The sequence below is a fragment of the Triturus cristatus genome, chromosome 7, assembly GCF_964204655.1.
Source record: "Triturus cristatus chromosome 7, aTriCri1.1, whole genome shotgun sequence".
NCBI lineage: Eukaryota > Metazoa > Chordata > Amphibia > Caudata > Salamandridae > Triturus > Triturus cristatus.
In genome coordinates, this window is record NC_140590.1 from 40,214,553 (window position 1) to 40,238,123 (window position 23,571).

A 23,571-nucleotide genomic window follows, 5' to 3' on the forward strand; every position below is an offset into this window, starting at 1 on the left:
CACTTAATCCATCATCTGCCGCATAGTCTGCCGATTTTAAGAAAGCAAATGTTGGTCCTAGATTAAACAGTTCAAAAGTTACTAAAAACGCAGGGACCAGTGTGTTGCCCTGCAGTGGAAGACTCTTTCTAAAGGTTGGCTGGTCACCTTTCTGTTGCTTATTACTATATTCGGGTATTGAGCAGGTAGTAATGAGGTGCAACCAACGATCAGACAGTGTCAACAAATAATGAAGCAATACTATCACAAAAATGTGCTGCATTATGCTGCATAATTTGCCTTTTCTTGCTAAATATTTTACTCAACCCTGCCGCATAATTTGACCCTCCCCTGCTGCTTAATTCCAGTGGTGCTGTCTATAATGTGCGGGTGGTGCTGTCGGTTTGTAAGCCTGAAACAGCTTAAAACTCCACCCATGAGAAAAAAAAATGAAAGGGACACGCTGCATGTGCAGCTGTTACATAAGGAACTGTTGCCCCCCGCATCAGGACACCTCTATTCTTGAGAAGTTCTATAATTGCCTCTCTGTAGTTTACTCCTATCACAACAGGAGTTACCATTTTAATCATACAAATTAAAAAACATCAGATTCAAAAGACACAGAAACCCCACAGGTGGGGAATAACTGTTTACTATTCAAGCTTAAAACACCTACAGCAATAGCAGCTCCCTTATTCCTTGTAGAAGGCAACGATTACTACTATAGACGTCTCCGGGTAAGTGTAATGGTGGTTTTCTTGCGTGTGCATATTTAAACAACTACTCAAAGGTCCAAAGCATTTTAATGCTGGAGTTGGGCGTCATGTTGCATAAATTGAGACTTTGGCTTAATTCCACAGGGTTTGACTTTCCCACCCAGGGATTCCTGTACTTGGTTCAGGGCACCAACACTTGAGCGTGAAAATCCAGGTCATTAAGGCCCGCACAACCCCACTCAACACGCTTGTTGATGTGGTGTCCTTGCTTTTTGGGTAACCAACAGTTCTCTTAAAAGGGGGTCAGGGACTCCATGGTTATTCACATCCAAATTGGCTCTTCTTTTTTTGTACATTTCTTTAATGAGATTTTTAGGTCAATCACAGGTTAGTCCTTTAAAAAGGGTCAGGGATGCACTGGAAGATCAAACCCAATTTTGTTCTTTATATTATCACCCACAAAAAATCCCCTTTATGCTTAAAAGGTTTAATTCAACAGTCTCATCCTGTTGCTTATCACATGACTATTAACCACACAGAATATTATTAAAACAGCACTAACGCATGTCACTAACAATGAAACTAATATGCTCAACTCTAACATAGTTGGAATGTCATTCGGCAACCTAGCACCGCAGGACTACTTCTATGTGCTATACTATGAGAGCAGGGAGGAGCTTAACTTGCATCTAGAGTTTATTGGGATTTAGCGCCCAGCAGGACTGTTTACAGCATGAAGCCGTAGTATTCAGAAGAGAGTGTTCCCTCGAAAGGAAAACACACATCGGCTGGGCTCGGTTCATCTTCTGCCGTAATTGGATCAGTGTCGGCTCTCAGCATAGGAATGATGCTGCGGCAGTTTGGCGGCCTCCGGCAGGACCCAGTGCGATAATCTGGCACAAAGACTTCTCTGAGTTAGTGGGGTTTTTATAGTACTGGCCACCGATCTTTACCCTGCATGGGGGAATTTTCATCAAATTCTAGACCTACCTTGTACGCATCCATGTGATACACTTTAGACAAACCAGTAAAACAAAACTACGTCTGAACTTCAAGAATAGATAAAAGGGAACTTGTCGCAGATGGATGTCTCCTTAGGTGTTTGCCAAGGTCATCTGGATGATTTGACACTTTCACAGGTTCAAATGTCGGCTGGCCAATGAGCGAGCAGAAAATGAAGCCTCATCTGCATAATATGGAGTCTGGCCTTTGGGTCTTTATGAGACTACGGAGGCGCTTAAAAAGTAGTGTCTCCGGTACCAGCAAAACACGGACAGGGTTATTCCAAGAGAGCTTATTCACATGAATAAAGAACAGTTTTCAAGGCAAATAGTGACATCACTCAGAACACGTGACAACAGTTTTGCATAAAATGACAGGTCCTAGTCGGGCTCCCTAAGCCGTTGCGGGGGTCTCCATCCGTGGGGTGTGGGGCGGGTGGTTTAAGCGGTGGGGCAGGCGAAGAGCTTGTAAGCAGAACTATATCTTAAGGGAGAACGACCTTTACAACGCGGTCGTTACACTGCGATAGCTTTACAACTCGGTCATTACAAAGCAAGTCGTTACTACGAATTGTGCTGGATGGTGCTCTACACTAAGGAATAGTATGATTTACTATTCCAACACCTTCCCTACTGTTCCACACACTGGAGTTGGAATAGTAAATTATACTATTCCTAAGTCCAGCGCCTCTAGCGCAAGTCGTTGTAACGACTTGCGTTGTAACGAACGCGATGTAAACTACCGCGTTGTGAATGTATGCGATGTAACGTCATACATTCATCTTAAGGGTTACTAGTAAAGCACAGACTTGTATGAAGTCCTTATCTGCATATTAAAGAGGTGGGGGTGCTAAAGAGAGAACACAGTGGTAGCAGAGGCTGGGATACCATGCTTATATCGGTATATAATGGCACTGCAGAGGTTAATAGGTATGTATCTGTACATTAAAGCTGTAGGGGTGGTTCAATTAATGTTTCTTCATGTCTTCATTACGATGAAGGACCTGGATAGCAAGCCGTGGCATAGTGGACGTTGTGGATCAGAAATCCGGAGGAGACCCACTCTTTGGCCTTTTGGGGTGCCTCACTGCCTCGTCTTCAGCTCCCTCGCCATCTGGCACAGAATGCAGTGCCCGCAGAAGCACTGGCAGAAGAAGTCATTACAGATGGTGCCCTGTGGAAGGAAACAGAGGAAGTGAGCAAGTGTGCCCCACTGCTTCCAACCCCCTCCTGCTGCATCTCACTGGGTGGGCCCTACTGCTGTCGCCCCCTCTGCCGCGTCTCACTGGATGTGCCCCACTGCTGCCACCCTCCTCCAGCTGAGTCTCACTGGGTGTGCCCAACTGCTGCTTCCCTTCTCCAGCTGAGTCTCCCTGGGTGTGCCCCCCTACTGCCACCCTCCTCCAGTTGAGTCTCACTGGGTGTGCCCCACTGCTGCCACCCCCTGCAGCTGTGTCTCACTGGGTGTGCCCAACTGCTGCTTTCCCTTCTCCAGCTGAGCCACTAGGTGTGCCCTACTGCTGCCACCCCTGCAGCTGAGTCTCGCTGGGTGTGCCCCACTGTGGTCACCCCCTGCATCTGAGTCTCACTGAGTGTGCCCCACTGCTGCCACCCCCTGCAGCTGAATCTCACTGGGTGTGCCCCACTGCTGTCACCATCCCACTCCAGCTGCGTCTCCCTGGGTGTGCCCCACTGCCACCCACCCTCCAGCTGCGTCTCCCTGGGTGTGCCCCACTGCCACCCACCCTCCAGCTGCATCTCCCTGGGTGTGCCCCACTGCCACCCACCCTCCAGCTGCATCTCCCTGGGTGCGCCCCACTGCTGCCACCCCCCTGCTGCATCTCAGTGGGTGTGATGTACTGCTGCCACCCCCCCTTCTGCTGTGACCCCCCCAGCTCAACTCCACCTCCCACAAACCAAGCTGACTCTTGCTTATGAGGCTGACCAACCCCTCCCCACAAAAGTCTCAATCACACACCAACTTCTACCCCTCCCCTCCTCATTTTACCACACAAGACGTATTCTCTATTTCTACCACGTGCCGACCTCTCACCCCTCTGGCTCCATCACACTAATTCAACCATCACCACATGATGCTGCTCAACCCCAACCCTAAACACAACCAGACCAACCACTCTAACTTTAATCCCCTGATCCTCTCTCGCTGCACCCCGTCTGCTCAGTCGCATTTGACTCACCACAATAGCCACTCCTCACCACTTCCACGCCACGAAATATTCTCCCTTTATGATGCAATCCCCCCGGAACTTCTCCAGTCCCCTTACATACTACACCCACTTGTCCCGTCTCACTACCCCAGCCTATATGTTCTTGACTCACAATTGCAACTCCTCCCCCGCCTCCATTGTATCACAAACCATCCTCCCTCCACAATGTAATCCCTCCTGCACTATCTGAGCCCCCTTGCATGCCATCAATACTCACTTACACCCGACAAACCACACCTGTCAGTATACCCTCCACCCCACGATCGGAAACTCTCCCACACCACCTTGCCTTCCTCCCCTCTCTAATCTCCCATGCAAATAGAACTCTAATCACACATTGACTGTCCTCCCAGGCAGCCATTTTCTCCTCTTTCCCCGGCTCCCACTCTTAAAGCATTCTCACCTCGTGTGACTAAGACCCCACATTACGCATGCACCTTAAACCCACCCATCATAACCCATTCTCATCCCACATCACCAGGACCCCACCTCATACACACCCCATGCACCGTAAACCCACCCAACAAACTCCCCTCCCCAAATCCAAGATTTTTCCCCCAAACCACATTGAGAGTTCCCATACAACTCCGCACAACCCCTTCAACACAAACGACTCATCACCTCACCAATGCATACCATGAATGCCACTCATAACAACTATCCTGCAATTACAAAATCTCCAAATGATTCCACATTGTACCACACTCCTTGTCTCTGCAGACCTTAGAACACAAACTTGATAAACTCACCTTGAGGCTCTCTCAACTTGATGTTACTAGTTCACACCTAAGTTCCAAGCTCTCTACTGTATTTCCCCAGCAGAAGGCACTGTGAGAAGGTGGCCTGATATATGCTGTCCACTAGTTCTAGTGGGCACCTTGTATGAGTCCAAACATCCCCTTATGGTGATAGGTTAGAGACAACCTTATATGAAAGCTATCCTAGTGGTAGCTATGGAGAGCAGCCTTCAGGCTAAGTCTTGAAGGAATGTAAAGCAGCTTGTTTTACCAGTCTATAACCTCTTGAATGATCAAATGAAAGGACAACCACACCAGGTATATATTCAAAATATATGTATTTAAGGGCAGGGCAAGAGAAGGTCCCATTTTCGCCTAAGCTTCTCTGGGAGTCCTTTGATCATGCCCTTTAAGGTTTTGTTGAACCTTTCAACTAAACCATTGCATTGTGGGTGATAGGGTGTGGTGAATTTGTAATTCACTCCACACTCCTTCCACATAGCAGTTAAGTAACTTGACATAAAGTTTGCATCTCTGTCAGACAATACCTCCTTTGGAAAACCTACTCTTGAGAACACACTCAAGAGGGCTCTTTCCACTACAGGTGCTGTAGTGGTCCTTAGGGGAATAGCTTCTGGATACCTGGTGGCATGATCCACTACCACCAGTATAAACCTGTGCCCAGATGCTGTTTGAGGATCCATGGGACCAACAATGTCAATCCCAACCCTCTCAAAGGGAACCCCCACCACAGGTAGTGGTATCAGGGGGGCCTTTGTAGTGCCCCCTGCTTTGCCACTGGCTTGGCAGGTTACACAGGAGCTACAAAACTCCTTTGTGTCTTCAGACATGTGTGGCCAGTGAAAGTGAGGAACAATTCTGTCCCAAGTCTTGTTCTGGCCTAAGTGTCCTGCTAGAGGAATATCATGGGCTAGTGTCAATAGGAAACCCCTAAACTTCAGAGGTATAACCAACCTCTTGGATGCACAAGGCTTGGGGTCTCTACTCTCTGAGTAAAGGAGTCCATCATCCCAATAAACTTTATGGGTGCCACTAGCATTCCCAGCAGCCTCCTCAGCAGCTTGCTGTCTGAGGGTTTCAAGAGAGGGGCAGGTTTTCTGCTCCTGGCTCAGGTCAGACCTGGAAGGGTCCCATGTCCCCAAGAACTCAACCTGATCCGGTTCAAGCTCCTCTGGGACAGTTCCTTCTTCAGGCTCAAGATCATCTCCCTGAGGTAACTGATCAGTTTCCTGAGACAGGTGGGAAGGCTCTGCCTTAACCCTACTGCTCCTCCTCTTGTGAGGCACCTGGTCCATTATTCCAGAATCCAGGGCCTGTCCAGCTTTTGACATGTTTGCCTGTGACCTGGTCACAGCAAAGACATGTGCAGGGATCCCTAACATTTATGCATGTGCCCTGAGCTCCACTTCAGCCCAAGCTGAAGTTTCCAGATCATTGCCAAGCAAGCACTGTGGTGGTAGGTCTGCACTTACCACAACCTTCTTAAGGCCAGTTACCCCTCCCCAGGAGAAGTTAACAACTGCCAGAGAATGGTCTGTTCTGACGTTTCTAGCATTGGTCACTTGGTACATTTCACCAAGCATAATCTGCCCAGGATCCCCAAGATCTTTTGTCTAGGCCAGAGTCCATCTCAGAAACCAGGGTCAACCCTTCTACACCCTTATTCTGTGTATTTCCACTACCAATTGTAACTGTACTAGGGGGAACAGGTGTCTTAGGGGCATTGGTGGGGGTTGGAGTATTTTCTTTAGCCTTGGTGCAGTCACTAGTCCAGTGAGTTTTCTGTTTACAGATTTTGCACCAAGGTTTCTTTTGGCCTTTTCCCTTTCCTGACTGGGAATCCCCCCCTGAAGAAGATTTTTGGGACCCTTGTGAAGACTTCTGGTTTTTACCCTTGTCCTCACCCTTATCAGAGTTTTTAGAATCTTGCTTCTTAGGGTCACCACCTTGGTTCTGTACTTTCTGCCTCACCCTGGTTCTGACCCATTTGTCTGCCTTCTTTCCCAATTCTTGGTGAGAGGTCAGATCAGAGTCTACCAGGTACTGGTGCAACAGCTGGTTTTGACAGTTATTAAGAATCTGCTCCCTCATTATCAGATTGTACAATCCTTTGAAGTCACACACTTTACTGCCCAATAACCAACCTTCCAGAGCCTTAGCAGCACAGTCAACAAAGTCAATCAAGTCCAGATTCTGTGCCTTTCGGGTATCTCTGAACCTTAACCTGTATTGTTCAGTGGTTAGGCCAAACCCATCTATCAGAGCACTTTTCAAGACTTTGTAATCATCAGCATCCTCTTCTCTTACAGTGAGGAGCTTGTCTCTCCTTTGTCTGCAAAGGAGAGCCATAAGATTGCTGCCCACTGACCCTGAGGGACCTTTTGTACTTTACAGGCCCTCTCCAAGGCAGTTATCCATTTGTGGATGTCATCCCCACTCTGGTAGGGAGGGACAATCTTACTTAGCTTTCTATGGTCATAAGACCTCTCCCTATCTCTAGGGAAATTGCTGCCACCAAGGGACTCTAGTCCCACCTTTTTACTAGCTCTGTAGAGCTCCAGGGCTTCCCTATCTAAGGCCATCTGCTGCTTTCTGAGGTTGAACTTGTCTTGCTCATACTTCAGCAGCCTCTCTCTCCTCTCCTGGGAGGTTTCCCTCCCTCTGTGAGAAGAAACAGAGGTTCCAATAGAGGAGTTAGACTGAATAGATTCCCTTGACAGAGATCTATCCCTTCTAGCCCTGTGTTCAGGCCTACCAGGAGGAATGAAGGAAGTGGCATTATTGCCATCCTCCTCATCCTCATCCTGATAGTCTGTGTCCAACAGAGTCTGGTCATTGTCACCAGTCTGGTCAGCATCAGAGTTAGGGTCAGGGGAGTTTCCACTCCTGGACCCATTCTCAGGTGCTGCCCCACCCACACTGTCTCCATCTACAGGCCCACTAGGACTTGTGATATCATCCAGTTTCAGTATCTGTATAAGATGCTGTGTGGATGGACTTTTGCCTGTCTTCAGCTTCCTAATGTTGCATAAGGCCCTACGTCTAGCAAAGGAGAGATCCTCATACTTGTAGGGAAGGAGCTCCCTAGGTCCTGGCAGCGACCCACTAGTTCCTGGCTGGTTAGACATTACTAATGTGGTGTGATGTATTGCACTACCTACACTAGTGTGGCCTACTAAACTCTCTTGAGTTGTAGAAAGGGTGTGCTATCCCTTAACACACAACTCTAAGTTCAGTAGAACTTACTTTAGCTAAACTTGATATTATATGTACCTCGGGTACCTTGGTGGTTTTCAGTTGATCAATTCAATTGAGATTATCTGGTAAAACAATAGCAAGCTGGAATTCCACACGCTGCACACCAATGTGAGAAGGTGGCCTGATTTATGCTGTCCACTAGTTCTAGTGGGTACCTTGTATCAGTCCAAACAACCCCTTATGGTGATAGGTTAAAGACAACCTTATATGAAAGCTATACTAGGTGTAGCTATGGAGAGCAGCCTTCAGGCTAAGTCTTGAAGGAATGTAAAGCAGCTTGTTTTACCAGTCTATAATCTCTTGAATGATCAAATGAAAAGACAACCATACCAGGTATATATTCAAAATATATGTATTTAAGATAACACACACCCCTCTAGTCTCTTTATGAGACTGGAGTTCGAAGTACTTTAGTTACAAGTGTTTAAGCATCAGTAAAAGCACAAATACACGTTTGGGCCCGAGGGGCGTACCAAACCATATACTAAAATAGTGGTATAAGAACCACAACTGAAATAGGTAGTATGCCTATTGCCTCTAGAATCGCTGGGACCCCTAGGAACCACCCAAGGTAGTGACACAGGGAACCCACAGGAGCCGTATGCAGTGTGGAAACACAACCACGGGTTCCTATTACTTTCAATAGGGAATGTCGTGGTTGGAATTTTAAAGATTAGGCACACTTCTAATCGAACTAGGACCAAACCCTTTTGGACATAGACAGTTCTAGGGTTAGCACCCTAGAGAGTACCTCACCCAGGGAAGCCGGGTGCATAGGTGTCTTTTGGTGTCGGGTCACGTCGTCGATTCCAATGGAAGCCTGCAAAGAACTGCTGCTGCCGTGAAGAGGAGAAGTGTCCAAAGAGATCCAAGCCTGGATCTAGGATGTAAGGAACCTGAAAGCAGAGGGGGCAGAGTCTGGGTCACTAGCCAGTGACCGAGGACAGGATGGTCCAATGCCCACAGATGTCGGGTGCTTCAGGTGAGTTGATGAGTGTCTTGACTCTTCAGCCACGAGGTCCAGGAGGCGTTGATGAGGTCCATGAGTCGGATTCAAGCTGCTCCACAAAGTCTGTCGAGTGCTGCAGTGTCGTCGACCAAAAAGGACCCAACAAGCCTTGGCAACGGCAAGTCTCAGGAAATCAGAGAAAGGACTGCGGTGCAGACCAACAAGGTCTGATGGACTCACCCAGCGAGGGTAAGTAGGAGAAAGACTGGAGCAGCCAGAAAAGCCCAAACAGAAGTACAGTTGCCTTCGTGGGGACCTGCTAGCCTACGGGCTAGTGATCACAAAGGAGCCTCAAGCGGTTGCACTTGGAGCTGGCCCACGGGTCACTCGTGGAGTGGAGGCCAACAATCTTTGGTGCAGGAGGTGCTCAAGGCTGGGGCTACTCGAAGCCCAAAGCACAACTTCGAGGATGACCAGGAAGGTGTTGTTGCTGCAAAAGTTCACGGTGTCCAGGGGTCACGGTTCCACATTACCCACGATAGCCACGGGCCTCAGCTTTGCTGTGGACTCAGGGTAGCCTCGGAGAAGCCTGAAAATCTACCTTTAGGGATGCAGAGACTTCAGCGTCCGGCGGGAGTTTCTGTAATGCAGACTGTTCAGTTGCTTATTTGGTGCCTGCCAAGCAGGGGAGTCACTCCTTGGCCCCAAGGGAGATTTCTTCCATCTTCTAGTCGTGATAGAAAGTCGAAGGTCCAGGATATATGTTTCAGATGTTCGTCCACGGTAATCTTAAGTCCTAGGGACTGGATTCCTATACTTATACTAAGTTTAGGGGATGGTCTAACTCTAAGGCCCCACCTATGGGTGGGCCGGGTGGGGGTGGTTACACCCCTTCCCCTTTGTCCAGTTTCATGCCAGAGCAGGGGCTGAGTGCCCCTGCAACCGGTTTGAACTGGGCTATGCACGGGGACACCTTGTGTGCCCCAGGCAGTGTCTCAAAAGCATTCTCTGAATGCACCCACCCTGCCCCAATACACATCTGCCTGTCTGGGGAGGTGGTTACACCTCCCCTCGACAGGAAACCTATTGTCCAGGCCTCCCCTGCTGGAGTTTTGGTCAGCAGCAGGAGGCCAGACCCGTGTCTGTGGCAGTGGCATCCATTTTGTGATGCCAGGGCTTTGGAAAGTTTTAACCGGGTTAAGCCAGTGTGACCATGTCTCTCCCTCTAGAAGGGTGGAATGCTACCCCCGCTGCCAGAACTGGCGGGGGGGTAGTATTCCAAAGCGTTTGACACCAAACACGACATGTTTTGATGCAGCCATCCCAAAGTTAGCATTTACCGCGAGGTTATAATGCACTTAAGAGTATATGGTATGGCTGTATCACAGAACAGCCATAAGGAATTATTTCCGAATGCTGCAGAGGGGCTCAGCTCATGCTTGGGCACCCTCTCACATAAAACCAAGCACTCTGCCTTCAGGATTGTCAAGGCCTGCTATAGGGGTGGCTTATAGGTTTATATGTGTCTGTATAAGGTAGTGATATAGTTAGCCTATATCACAGTAAGGGGTGCAAGCACACCCTTAGCCATGTTGCAGTAGCAGCCCTGTGGTGTCATTTTGGAGTGCTTCCCAGGGGTGGCATAATACATGCTGCAGCCCCTGGTAGGCCTCTAAGCTACCTATGCCCTAGGTACATAGTATACCATATACTAGGGGCTTATAAGGCACTCCAGAATCCAATTAGATATGTACCTAATGTACATGGAAACCATCTTAGAGGAAGCAGCTAGGCTGTGGTCCTGATTAGCAGGGCGACAGCCAGACTAAGGTCGAAAAACAGCGAAACACCAGCAAAAAGTGGGGGTACCCATGTGAAGCAGATCCTACTCTCCTACAGGCACAATACACCAAATACTCGATACCTGGGAGCAGTCAGCTCACTCACCCCAAAAGATTTCCCCCGCCTCTCCCAAGCTGATATTCTAAACCTTCTTGCAAGCTACAATACCGCAACATTATCCCCCCCCCCCCCACACTGTCGGTACCCCCAGATAACTCAAACACCAGATGCCAATTATTTCCCTGACTGTGTCCAAACACCAGTCTCCCCCAAAGCAGACACGATGGCTAATAGAAATATCCTACCTATTACAACCAAAACCCCAGACACTCCTTACACCAAATCACACACATCGGCTCTCCGTTTTATGCTTCATATTTACAGATTATCAATGAAACAGAAAGTTTAAGTTTCTGACACTAATAGATACTATAACTTAGACTTACTGATACTCACAGAGACCTGGTTCAATTACACATCCTGAACCATGTTTGACCTTCTGCCTCCGAGCTACCCCATCATCAGAAATGACAGAGTAGTAGAGTGGAGGGAGGCATGACTGCCATCTTCAGGGACGCCCTACAATGCAAAGAGCTTCCCTATGGCCCTTTTTTGCACTCTCCAATGCCTAACCTTGGAACTATGAGTGCAACACAACTCCCCTTTCAGACTTAATGTCATCTATCACCCACCAGATGACAACTCGCCTTTATCGAGGAACACATTAATCTCACAAGGGACCAAGCAGCACAAGTCGATGGAGTGCTCTCTCTAGGCTACTTAAATCTTCCCTGGGGCAACACAGAATATTCTATAGCCAACCAGCTTGCCACCTTCCTTACCACAAGTGATCTGATACAACACAACTTTAAACCCATGCACAAGAAAGGCTCGACACTTGATCTAATAATCTCCAAAGGCGCCCTGCTCTCAGTCGATGAACCCATTCTGGTAGAGTGGTCTGAGCACTTTCCTATTCCTTTCTCATTACAACTCTCTCAAACTGTGACCAGAGGTAACCACAAAAGAGTGACTTCCTGGTTTCGTGACCACAAGAACATTGACATTAGCAAATCTGTATTGAAGTTACTACCCCCGTTTAGTCCCACCACAGATGTCAATGTCTCCACTTCCGACTGCTTCAACAGTCTCTGTGTTACTTGGCGAGGCAGCCCCACTCCAAAGCAAAATAAAAAGACCAACTCCATCTGCTCCATGGTTCATGAAGGCCTCATACGAGGAAAGGGAAACCTTGAGATCTCTGTGTAAGAAATGGAAACAGAACCCTCCACCACTAACCTGTAATGTTATGTTATGTTATGTTAAATTTATAGAGCGCACGGCTACTCAAAGTGTCCCGGCGCTTGCTCCAAAAAAAGAAGAGTAGACTGCAGACAGATCAGAAGCTAAAAAAGCAATGTTTTGAGTTTTTTCTTAAAAAGCTGTGGGTCCTGAATGCCCCGGAGTGCCAACGGTAGCCTGTTCCAGGCCAAGCCGGCTTTATGGACAAATGAGCTCCTGCCAAGCCTTTGGCGATTGAAGCTGGGGGTCTGTATCAAAAGCTGGTCGGACGAGCGAAGCTGTCTGCTAGGTTTATAAAAGGCAAATCTCTCTCTTCTGAAGATAAATAGAGCCTAGACCATAAAGAGCCCGATGTGCAATGGACAGCATCTTGAGTTTTAGCCGAGATTCAACTGGGAGCCAGTGCAAGTTACACAGATGGATCCGAACACTATGTGTAGAAGACAGTCCCAGCAGTAGTCTGGCTGCTGAATTTTGGACTACTTGCAATTTCCTTGTAAGGTAGCCTGGACTGCCAACCAAAAGAGCATTTGCATAGTCCAATCGGGACAAGATCAGAGCCCGGACCACAGTTTCCTTGGCACTATCAGGCAGAAGGGGGAGAAACTTCCTCAAGATTTTCAAAGAGTCATAGCAGGTCCCTGCCAGTTTCTTCACTTGTGTCGAGAAGTTCAAGTTTTCGAACCAGACACCAAGGTTTTTTGCAGTACCCTTACCTACGGTGGGTCGAGGAAAATCAGGAGGCCACAGCTTTTCTCTGAAGTCCACTGCAAACGAGCCGTACAGGAGCACTTCAGATTTTCCTTCATTGCAATTCAACTGTGCACTCGTCAACCAGTGAAACACAGAGGACAAAGAGTGCTGCGTCGCCACAACAGAGTCGTCGCCCTTCCTCCAGGAAAACAAAAGCTGAGTGTCATCCACGTAGGCCATCACTTTAGCCCCTAGTGACTCTGCAAGATAAACCAGCAGAGTCACATAGATGTTAAAAAGGAGAGGGCTGAGTGATGACCCCTGCGGTACGCCAGTGGTCAGCTGCATAGGCATGGAGGCACAAGGAGGGAGCCAAACCTGCTGCGACCTATTTTCCAAAAAGGACCTAATCCTGCACAGCGCCGATCCATAAATACCAATTTCCACTAGGCGATCTAGGAGCAAAGAATGCGGCACCGTGTCGAATGCCGCCGAGAGATCAAGCATAACCAAGGCTGCTTTCCTGACGGCATCTAGACACTCCCGGATCGCCTCTGTCACCTCCAACAGTGCTGACTCCGTATTGCAGGATGTGCGGAAACCAGATTGAGCTGGATGAAGCCAGCCAAACACCTCTACATAGCTGGTGAGCGGAGATGTAACAACCTTCTCGCATACTTTGGCCAAACGTGGCAAGAGCGAGATGGGACGGTAGTTCACAGGAAGCAGAGGGTCAAGTGATGGCTTCTTGATGAGAGGGAGAATCAGCGCCTGCTTCCATGGTAGTGGAACATAGGCCTCGCGGAGCGACTTGTTGACCATTAAATTTACTTAAAAAATTAATAGTAGTATCTGCCACTTCGGACAGAAGCCTAGCTGCACATGGGTCATGAGGTGATGCCACTGTAATGCGAGATCACTTTACCTATGGCACATGTTTTGTGAGAAATCAAATCACTTCAGAACCCTTCTTCACTTAACCACAAATAGACTGAAACAACTCTTTGATTTGATCAAAATAGTCAGCAGCCCTGCCTTGCCCACTTCTTTCAAACGCGATGACGCCTCCAAGAAAGCAGGAGAGTTTGTGCAATGTTTTGACTCCAAAGTGAAATTGCTCCTATGCCAAGATGGACATCCTATCTCCACCATGATTCGCAAAGCCAAGAACACCGGGCAAGCCTTTGACATTATCCGGAAGAAGGTCTTACTAAAAACATCATGAAAGCCGAACCCTCAAATCACTTTGTGGACCCCATTCCGAGTAAGCTTTCCAAAGATCTTTACACACGCATGCTGCACTACTGGACAGCTTTCTCAGCCAAGAATTCTTTCCTGATTCCCTAAAAACTGGTCAAGCCCCCCTACTTCTAATCAAAAAACCTCAGCAAATGCGAATGACCTCAATAACTTTTGCCCTATCACCAGCCTATGTTTTCTTGCAACAATCCTCGAAAGGTGTGTAACGCAACAACCCACCCAACACATCAAAGACAATAGCCTTCTGGACAAATTCCATTCTGGCTTCAATCAAGGATGCAGTACCAAAACAGCGCTGCTTCAGGTTGTCGACGATGCTCTTTGAGTCCTAGACTCAGGCTGCTTCTGCCGCCCTATGTGGCACCACCTCATTGCTGATCTTCAAAACTTAGCTGAAAGCCCGTCTCCTACAAAGACATTTTGGCCAGTTGTCCCCTTACTTCCCCCCACCCACCCATTTTTTTTTTTAAACAAACTTTATTGAGTTTTTCCTTAGCACAAATTCACAATGTATCAAAATAAGTTTCCTGATATAACTTCCCACAATCATTACATGCTTACAGTGCAGTGTTGCTCAATTTAAGGTCTACGTTGCATATCGGTATCCCACCCTTGCAGCAATTGGAACACTATGGGAAAATAAGCAATTATAGAAAAGTCAACAGTTCTCGTTAATCCCAACAGTCCGTGAGCGGTAAGTGCATTAGAACTGCAGGTCATTCTACTCTACCTAACCTCACAACCCTCCCCAACCCCACCCTCCCCCCAGGCATGTCACCTCCAGTTCCGTACAGAGCCCTCAGTATTCATCTGTTATGCATATGTGTCGCCTACGTACCAAGTCTAACATGGAAGACGGTAGTGCACCTCTACAGTGTGTTCGTATGTCACGTTGGCTTTGGCTTTGGGGGTACTAGTGCTGTAGTGCTTTGGTGCTAGCATTTCAGATTCCTATCTCTGGAGCGGCAGCGTCACTTTCTTCATCGCTATCCGTGTCCTTCAATAATCCCACCACCTTTTCCCAGGCTTTGGCCGCTTCCAAAGCTTTTCGCTACTTGTTCTCTTTGCTAATTGCAATCGGACTATTCCACCACATTCCGCCCATTTGGTGAAATCTTTCTTCCATCTAGCTACGTTGGGGTCCTTTGTGCTTTCCAGTGCATCGTTATTTCCCTTTTGGCCAACAGAAGGCCCACGTCTACAAATGTACTAGTGGCCTTGTTTTTGACGGTACGTGGGAACCAACGCAGCAAAGAAGGTCCCAATGCCATCTCCAGTCTCTGTCCGTTACAGCATTCAGCAAGACCACTACCTCAGTCCAATAAGCAGCTAATAGCGGGCACCCCCAAAACATGTGGGAAAAGTCTGCTCCCTCTCCCTGACAGCGCGGGCAGGCATCTGAGCCGGCGTCAAACTAGGTTTTAATCTTGGCTGGAGTGAGAGAGGCCCTGTGCAAGACATGAAAATGCACCAGCTGAAGGCGGGCATTCCTACTGCTCTTCCACGCTCTCTCCGCTACCTCAGCCCAAGACTTATTTGGTATCTCCTTCCCCACATCTACCTCCCACTTGCGCCTGAGGTCAAACAGGGGTGCTAGCTTCTCTTGCGTCATACGTCTATACAGGCCCGTCACCGCTTTAAACTTTCCCGCACCAATAACTAAATATTGGCAGCCCAAGGAGGTGCTCGGTTCGGTGAGCCCCCCCTTCCAATGGCTACGGATAGCTGCAGTAAGCGCCGCGTGAGGCAGAATATCCCCCCCTCTAAGGTAAAATCGCTCCTGTAAGTTAAATTACCGTCCTCGTGCGGTTCCCCCATGGTGGTTGTTGGAAGGCGGACCCCGAGGAGTCGGTGAGACCACCAAGGGGGGCCCTCGCACTGCACGAAGTAGCCGAGCGCTGCCGAGAAGTCTCCTGAGAGATCCTTCTCCTATCACGTACTAGCACAGTAACACCACCACACCGGACTCAAGGAGGTTGTCTCAAGACAAGCAATTCTTTATCATCAATAAAAGGTTACGAGTTCAATATTTACACGAAGGGATCGAGGGATCCACCAGAAGTCTCAATGTCTCTTTGGAAGGGTAGGGGTAGCGGGACAGTCTTTGGCAGGAATGTGGTACGAGGGTACCTGGGGCCCAGTTCTTATCCTCAAGCTGGAGGACCTCCGATCTCGGAGGGGTCGAGCCGCGACGGCGTCAGCAGGGCTCTGGCGTACAGTTCGTGGAGAGCCGCGATTCAATCAGCAGGGCTCTCAAGATGGTTTCTGCTCAGCTCGAGCCGCGACGTCGTCAGCAGGGCTCCGAGGAAGGTCTCAGCGAGGTGGGGCCGCGACAGCGTCTGCAGGGCTCCGATGTTCCAGGTGGTTCAGAAAGGGTTCACAAGAGGGAGCCGCGACGCAGTCAGCAGGGCTCGTGATGGTTCCGACAAGAGTTCTTCTCCGTAGGGTCAGCCGCGATTCGATCAGCAGGGCTCTCGACTCCGGGATACAACTGCCGAGCTGTGGTGGGGTCGCCCCAGATATAGGTCTGGAGCCCTTTGATGTCCGGACCCTTGCGCCCGAGGGGGCGGAGTGGCCGGGTGGAGGTGGCCAGACGCCCAGCAGGAGAGGCGCCAGGCCCATGGGAGTTTGCAGGGCGATCACACCTCGAGAGGGGAGGACAGTTGGGGGTCCCATCGATACCGTCCTCCGCCGGGGGCGATGAATGGTTCCTGCGGCACCCCCTGGCCAGTCCGTGGTGCCTCGAGGTCGAGGCTTCGCTGGGGTCGAGGCCGGGTTGAGCTGTGGAAATGTGGATTTTCCTGATCAGTTATGTCCCCTATCTTGGACCCCAACGGTTCTATATACATGTTACAAGTACATGTATGTTCCCTCCAGTTCCAGTTTCTAAGACGCAAACATATGTGTGTCTACCGTCAACATGTTCTCTGTCAGATCCGCCATCAATGGGCTGGATATTCGATTCCTAGGTATGACAGGCCACCGACTTTATATGGCTAAGTTACTCCATTTTTACAGTTCAGGCGAGTAGGCCCGATTCTGTCCTCAAAGCCTTTCCCTGCTCTCTGTCTCTGACAGCTTCAGCTTGAGCTCGCATCTGTATCCATGAACTTTGTCCTACTCCCTGTGCAGCTAACGGTGCCTGCCTCGGCCAGTTTTCGCCTGTCTGCCAAGAAGCTGTATTTCACCTTCGAATTATCTATTTTGCTCTTCAGCCGATGCATTCCTGTCTAGTGATTTAAGTAAACATTTCCTTTAGCTCACAAGCAAGGGACTCAGCCTTTCCGTCCTCCTGCAAGTGATTCATAGCCCTGCTGCCATGGAAAGTTTTCTGCCCCTCGCATCTCATATAGACACTTAGACGCTTGTACACGCACACACAGTTAGTATAGAATAGATTCTGTCCGAGAGTCCTTCCTTGTGGATAACATAGTTCTCTAAACATAGGATGTTAGATATGATTTGGGATTAGGTTGACTTGACCCCTCAGACTTTTCGTCTCCATATGTAGAGTTAATGTCAAGTCCCCTTCACCCCCTAGTTGCACGTCAATTACACGTCATACTGCTGCGCGCGCATCTATGCCAAGTATTATCTTATAGATCCACCTATGTCTGATAATGCAAACCAATCATGTTTCTTTTATTCCTTATTACGCCTAGTTTCGATTACGTACCTGTTTTGTCACTTTTCTTATCAAATGTTACGCCTTCTACATTCGTTTCATTGTAATGTACTTATTATAAAAATACATGTCTATCAATAAATTATTGTACTTCACTTCCTGAACCCTCGTGGTGACGGAACCTGAAGGCCGCGACTCGAGTCGGCCATTTTGAATGGAATAAAGCCCATTTAGAAAACCTCTTATACCACGGATTCTGCCTCTTGTTATTTTGAGCTATTTACTTTATTTTAAGATTCCGTATGAAATTCAGTCCGGTATTTTATTTACGACATAATGGCGCCCGAACAGGGACACTTTCTCATCTCACGCGCCGGCGGTGCGTTGCAGGCCCGGTCTCCTGCCACAGCTGGACGGACCATAAACGCGTACCAGCAGGATTTCCTGTAAGCTCCCTCCGGTCAAGCGGGGGCGACTGAGGCTGCGATCAACCCAGACGAGGCGGTGAGAAGTGCGAAGTATCCCGACCAGAGCCTAGCTGAGAGAGCAAGATCCGAGGTATACAGAGGCCCACCAGGTTTTCCGAAATCCCGATGTCCAGAGGGTCCGCTGTCCGCAGTTATCGAGTCCTGTCCATTCTCTGAGGCCTTCCGTTTCAAGGAGCTACTCGGTGAGTACCATCGCCGGGGAGGCGTGTTGACGCGCACATAGGTTGTGCCGGTCAAGACGGATTTGGGTACACAAATCCGGTCTGCACTGTTTAGCAGTGTATATGTACTGTTTAGCAGTATATCAAGTATTCCGAAGTATTCAGTTATTGTCAAGAATTCAGCGTGGTGATTAGTTAGGCAGACTGTCATCATTGTCGACCATTATTAAATGTTTAATGTTTAATGTTTAAAGTATTCAGAAAATGTCTTGCATATTGTGGTATGAATGACTGTTCATTGTTCACTGTTCATTATTGTGTTTCTCGTATTAAGCAAGTTCAAGAGTAAGTATCAGATCAGTTGTCAATATGCCGTTCTTCTCGAAGTTAAGACAGATTACTACCAGAAAAGGGGTGCTTGAAGAAGCAGTTCCTATTCCTCCTAGAGACACTCCAGGACATTTCATGTACCATAAGCATGGCTTAGATGCCATATTGTTTCTTGATCTATGGGTAGATTATACCAAGGGATTACCGGAAAGTCAAAGGTGGCCCGCAGCGGGAACCTGGGATGCAGAGTGCATCATGAAAGTGGAGGAAGAGTTATGGAAAAGAAGGGTCAGACAGTCACAGAAAGACGCTGTTGAGTTATGGCGTAAAGAATCTCATAGACGAACAGAAAAAGCACGTAGACAAGAAGAGAGGAGTAAAGAAAGTTCAAATAAAGTTCAAGAAAATCTATTAATTGAGGAAGGTATCCGAGTGAGATCAGAACAAGTAAATAGACAAAGAAATGCTCTTATGAATGGTATGTATCCCCTACTAGCCGAAGGATTACCTAAGGCTGCTCCAGAGATACCAAAAGACTTGCCACCCCCGTTATTTCCAATTAAGGTACATCCAAAGGGGCTTCCCAGAACCGCAGAAGATGTTTTTCTTTCCTCATATCTAGATGACGCAGCTCCCGAGTATGCTAACGCCGCACCACATAGACCATCTGGCAGAGGGGTTCAACGTCAGGATCAGGTATCTGTCCCCGTGCAACAGCAAGTTCCGACACAAGCGTCGGCAAGCACATCTGTTTCCGCATCTGTCTCCGCAGTCGACTCTACAGAGGTATCAACACCCATAGTTGCTGTGTCACGTTCGACGAACCCTTTCACACCCGACGCCCCAGATGGGGCCACGGGAGGTGCTAGCAGTACTTTTACACCACCTAGAATAAATAAACTTGTCTTTCAAGAGTCAACACATTCACGTACACCAAAATTCGTAAATGAACGTACGCTTAAGGAACTCCTTGTAAATTGTAGATATGACCCCGTGGTCGGTAAAGAGGACGAAATGGTCCTGGCATCATTACGTATCAGACGAGCCGCAGAGTATTTAGCAAGGTTACCAGGAATGACTACGCATCTGGATAACATATATCATTTTGTTCAAACAGGACGAGATCCAGGATGTATTAACAGAGCTATGGAATTCCAGAAAGTAGAAATACAGGGGGAACTGTTACGTTTCCTCATAAACTGTGTGATCAGAAATCAAGATCGTCCGGGGGTAGACCCGAATGCAATGCTTATTCTTACAAAATGGAGTCAGAATATATCGGAAGGGAGACACGATAAGCAAAATTGTATAATAGCCATGTGCCGAAAAATCCGTAAAGAAATAGAGCGTATTCATGAAGAAAGATTGGGAACAGACGAGTTTGAGCAAGATGAAGTGTCCGAATCAGGGAACTCTGCAAGACAGTCAGAGACCATAGCCTATGTAGGCAGAGGAAGATCTTGTGAAAATACTAGATGTTTTTCTGATCCAATACACTCTGTATGTCCAAATAATAGCAGAACGTATCCGACGCCTGTAATGAATCTGAAGTCTCCTGAACATTTGTTTCAAGCCGCAGATAAAATACTACGAGAACGAAGGGGTTATCACCTCCTCGATTCCATAGATGAGCAAGAATTAGCCAGATCAGCCGTTCACTGGATTGTTAGTCCTGAAAAATACGGTGATGAGACCGTAGCACACACGTTTCTCAACCTCAGTACAGATGAACAACGTTTAGCTGGAATCTATATGATTCAGCAACTCCTCATATTATATAAGAGCCAACATACTGACCCTGGTCCTTTACCTGATATATTAACGGAACTACTTACGTACAGATGGAGAGGTTCTAGTAACAAGCTAATTAAAGAGATATTAGTGTCACGTAAGCAGTACGTCCTTTTTGTAAATCCAGATTCTCTCTCCTTGCCCCCCAGAGAAAGAGCACCGTACTACATGGATAGACAAAATCCTTTACGGGAAGTGCACCCAATAAAAGGCGAAGACAATGAGTTTCACCGTGTATTTGTTTACACACCCATATCAAAAATGGAATTATTAGAAATGAAGAAAGTAGTACCTAGTCATGACAAAGACCCAGCGGGTTTCCACCGAGAAATTAAAGACATGTTACTGATGGGAGAGTACACCTTTCCTGATATTATGACGATATTAAAGGTGCTTTTGCCTGCTGGCATTTATGAAAAACTGAAAGAAAAAGAGTGGGAAGTGGGAGACCAAAAGATAGACTGGACAGCATTAGCAGAGGAAGAAAGGAGCCGAACTGCAGGTTCGGGGCTCGGGGATAAAGTTAAACTATTACCAGGTTTACTAGTACAGGTACTGCCACGTTTATTAACTACAAAAAAGGAAGATTGGGGTGCAATCACAGCCTGTAAACAAAAGCAAGATGAAGACACAAGCGATTATTATGCTCGATTTGAAAAATGTTTTGGTATAAATAGTGGTATAAAAGCAAGTAGTGACTCATATCCACATCTATTTGTGACAAAATTAGTGGAAAATGCATTGCCCCCAGTGAAGAATAGAATATTGAAATTCGAGAGTACCTGGCAAAGTAACACTCCGTCGCAAATGCTACAAATGTTACAGTATCATCACAATAGAATTAGGGATGAACAAGAACACGAGCATAGACGCATGAAGGATACAAAAATGAAAATGCTAGTTTCTCAGACAGTACCAGCAGATGGTCACAAAAAGGGTGTGACACATTCTGGTGATTCTGCAGTTCCTGTAAAAGGAACCTGCAATTACTGTAAACAACTAGGCCATTATGTACATGATTGTCAAGTCCTGAAACGTAATATAGCTACAGGTATTGCAAAAGAGAGACCACGATTAGTTAGACAAGATCAGAATGAACAAGGAGCTATGCAGCATGGACAGTCCATGCCAGTTCAGCAACAGTCTATGCCAGCCTCACAGCAACCCATACAGTTTGTGCCAGCTGCACCACCGTTGCCTGCTACTGCCACACAAACCACAACACGACAAATGTATCAGACTGCACAGTATGAATACCCTGAGTATCAGCGTTACGCATGAACCAGCCTAGAGAGGGAAGTTGACTTACCGCTTATCGAGATTCCGGTAGATCAAGAAGGACCTTATGTACATAGTGAATTATTAGGTCAAGATAGAAAATTCTTACTCGATACAGGGGCAAGTCGAACAACCATAAAACGTAGTGAAGTTCCAGGGGCACCCCTCTCAGGCTCTCAAAATGTTTCCCTTGGTTTTTCAGGAAAACCTATTGTTAATGAAGTATCACAGCCTCTACCACTTACGATAGGACCTTTGACACGAACTACAGATTTATTGCTTACTAAATCATGCCCAGAAAATTTGTTAGGAATTAAAACTCTGAAAGCACTAGGAGCCATAATATGTTGTTCTCCGGAAGGAGTAAGGTTGTTTTTGCGTGATTTTAAAGGTCACTATGTGTCTAGAGACATGGATCCCCGACTACAGACTTTACCAGTACATCTATGGGCACAAGGCCCTACGGATGTTGGCTGCATGAACATTACACCCTATCGAGTTACATTGAAAGCAGGAGTGGTACTACCACGAATGCGACAATACAAGTTACCGCATGATGCTGTAGTGGCTTTGCTGAAAATCATTGATGAGCTAATTGCCCAGGGAGTAGTTGTAGAAACAGACTCCAATGTATGTAATTCACCGATAATTCCGATTCTTAAACGAACTGATCCTACTGCCCCACCAGTGTACCGATTGGTTATTGATTTGCGTGAACTAAACAAGTGTATTGTACCACAATTCCCTGTGGTCCCTGATATATCATCATTGTTGACAGCAATTGATTCCGAAGCAACATTTTTTACTGTAATTGATCTCAAGAATGCTTTTTTCAGCGTCCCAATAGATCCGGAAAGCCAATACTTGTTCGGATTCAGTTTAAATGGGCGCAGCTTTAAATTCTCACGCGCTCCTCAAGGATTTACAGAAAGCCCCAGCATCTACAGCCAAGCACTGAAACGAGAACTTGACAGTATCCACATGCCAGTCAATACTGCACTGCTTCAATATGTCGATGGTCTGCTGATCACCGCGAGAAGCGAGCCAGAATGTGAAAAAGCTTCTCTGACAGTTTTACATTTCCTAGCCGACAAGGGGCACAAGGTGTCCCCTTCTAAGCTGCAATTCTGTGTTCAGCGAGTTATTTATCTTGGTCACTCGCTGTCCAAGGAGGGAAGGCAGCTTACACCAGATCGCATCCAGTTAATTGCTAACATGTCAATACCCCAGACACAAAAGGAGGTGCGGGCTTTTATAGGCCTCACTTCATATTGTAGGCAGTGGATCCCTCAGTACGCATTTCTAGCAAAACCACTCATTCAGTTAACCACACAGGAGGCAGCCACATCGACTGTTCTCCCTTGGACTCAGGAACATACACAAGCTTTTGAAAGCCTAAAGAAAGCTTTATGTCAAGCACCTGTTTTAGCAACACCATGTTATAACAAACATTTTACACTCTTTGTTACAGAACGCGAAGGTACTGCCTTGTCAGTACTCACTCAGGATCAAGCAGGATCACGCAAGCCATGTGCTTATTTTTCCAGTACATTAGATCCCGTAGCTCAGGCTTTGCCTGCATGCCTGAAATCAGTGGCAGCGACAGCTTTAGCAATCAGACAAAGCGATGCCATAGTATTAGGACACCCATTGATAGTACAAGTACCACATGCAGTAGAGGTTCTTGTGAACCGAACACAAACACAACACTTGACCATAGCAAGACTTACCGGTTATGAACTGACATTGTTTCAACCACACATAGAGATCCGACGGTGTAATACATTGAATCCTGCTACACTATTACCTGTAATTGGAACAGACCCACTAGCTCATGATTGTGTTGAAATCATTGAAATAAAGACGAAACCTAGACATGACTTGACAGACGTTCCAATGTTAGATCCAGACC

The 23,571-nt window shown here is 47.3% G+C and overlaps 1 protein-coding gene across 3 annotated transcripts in view; it reads right to left on the bottom strand.

Annotated features, from left to right (window-relative positions):
- Nucleotides 1-333: 333 nt before the first annotated feature.
- LOC146808758 (cornifelin homolog) overlaps nt 334-23,571 on the bottom strand; it is a 120,901-nt gene continuing 97,663 nt past the window's right edge. Inside the window, exon 5 of one of the 3 annotated variants that reach the window (XM_085615572.1) lies at nt 334-2,870. In XM_085615572.1, the coding sequence (XP_085471698.1) occupies nt 2,781-2,870 (90 nt within the window). In that variant the 3' untranslated portion in view covers nt 334-2,780. The remainder of the gene's footprint in view (nt 2,871-23,571) is intronic. The other 2 variants (XM_085615574.1, XM_085615573.1) reach the window with 2 other exon arrangements.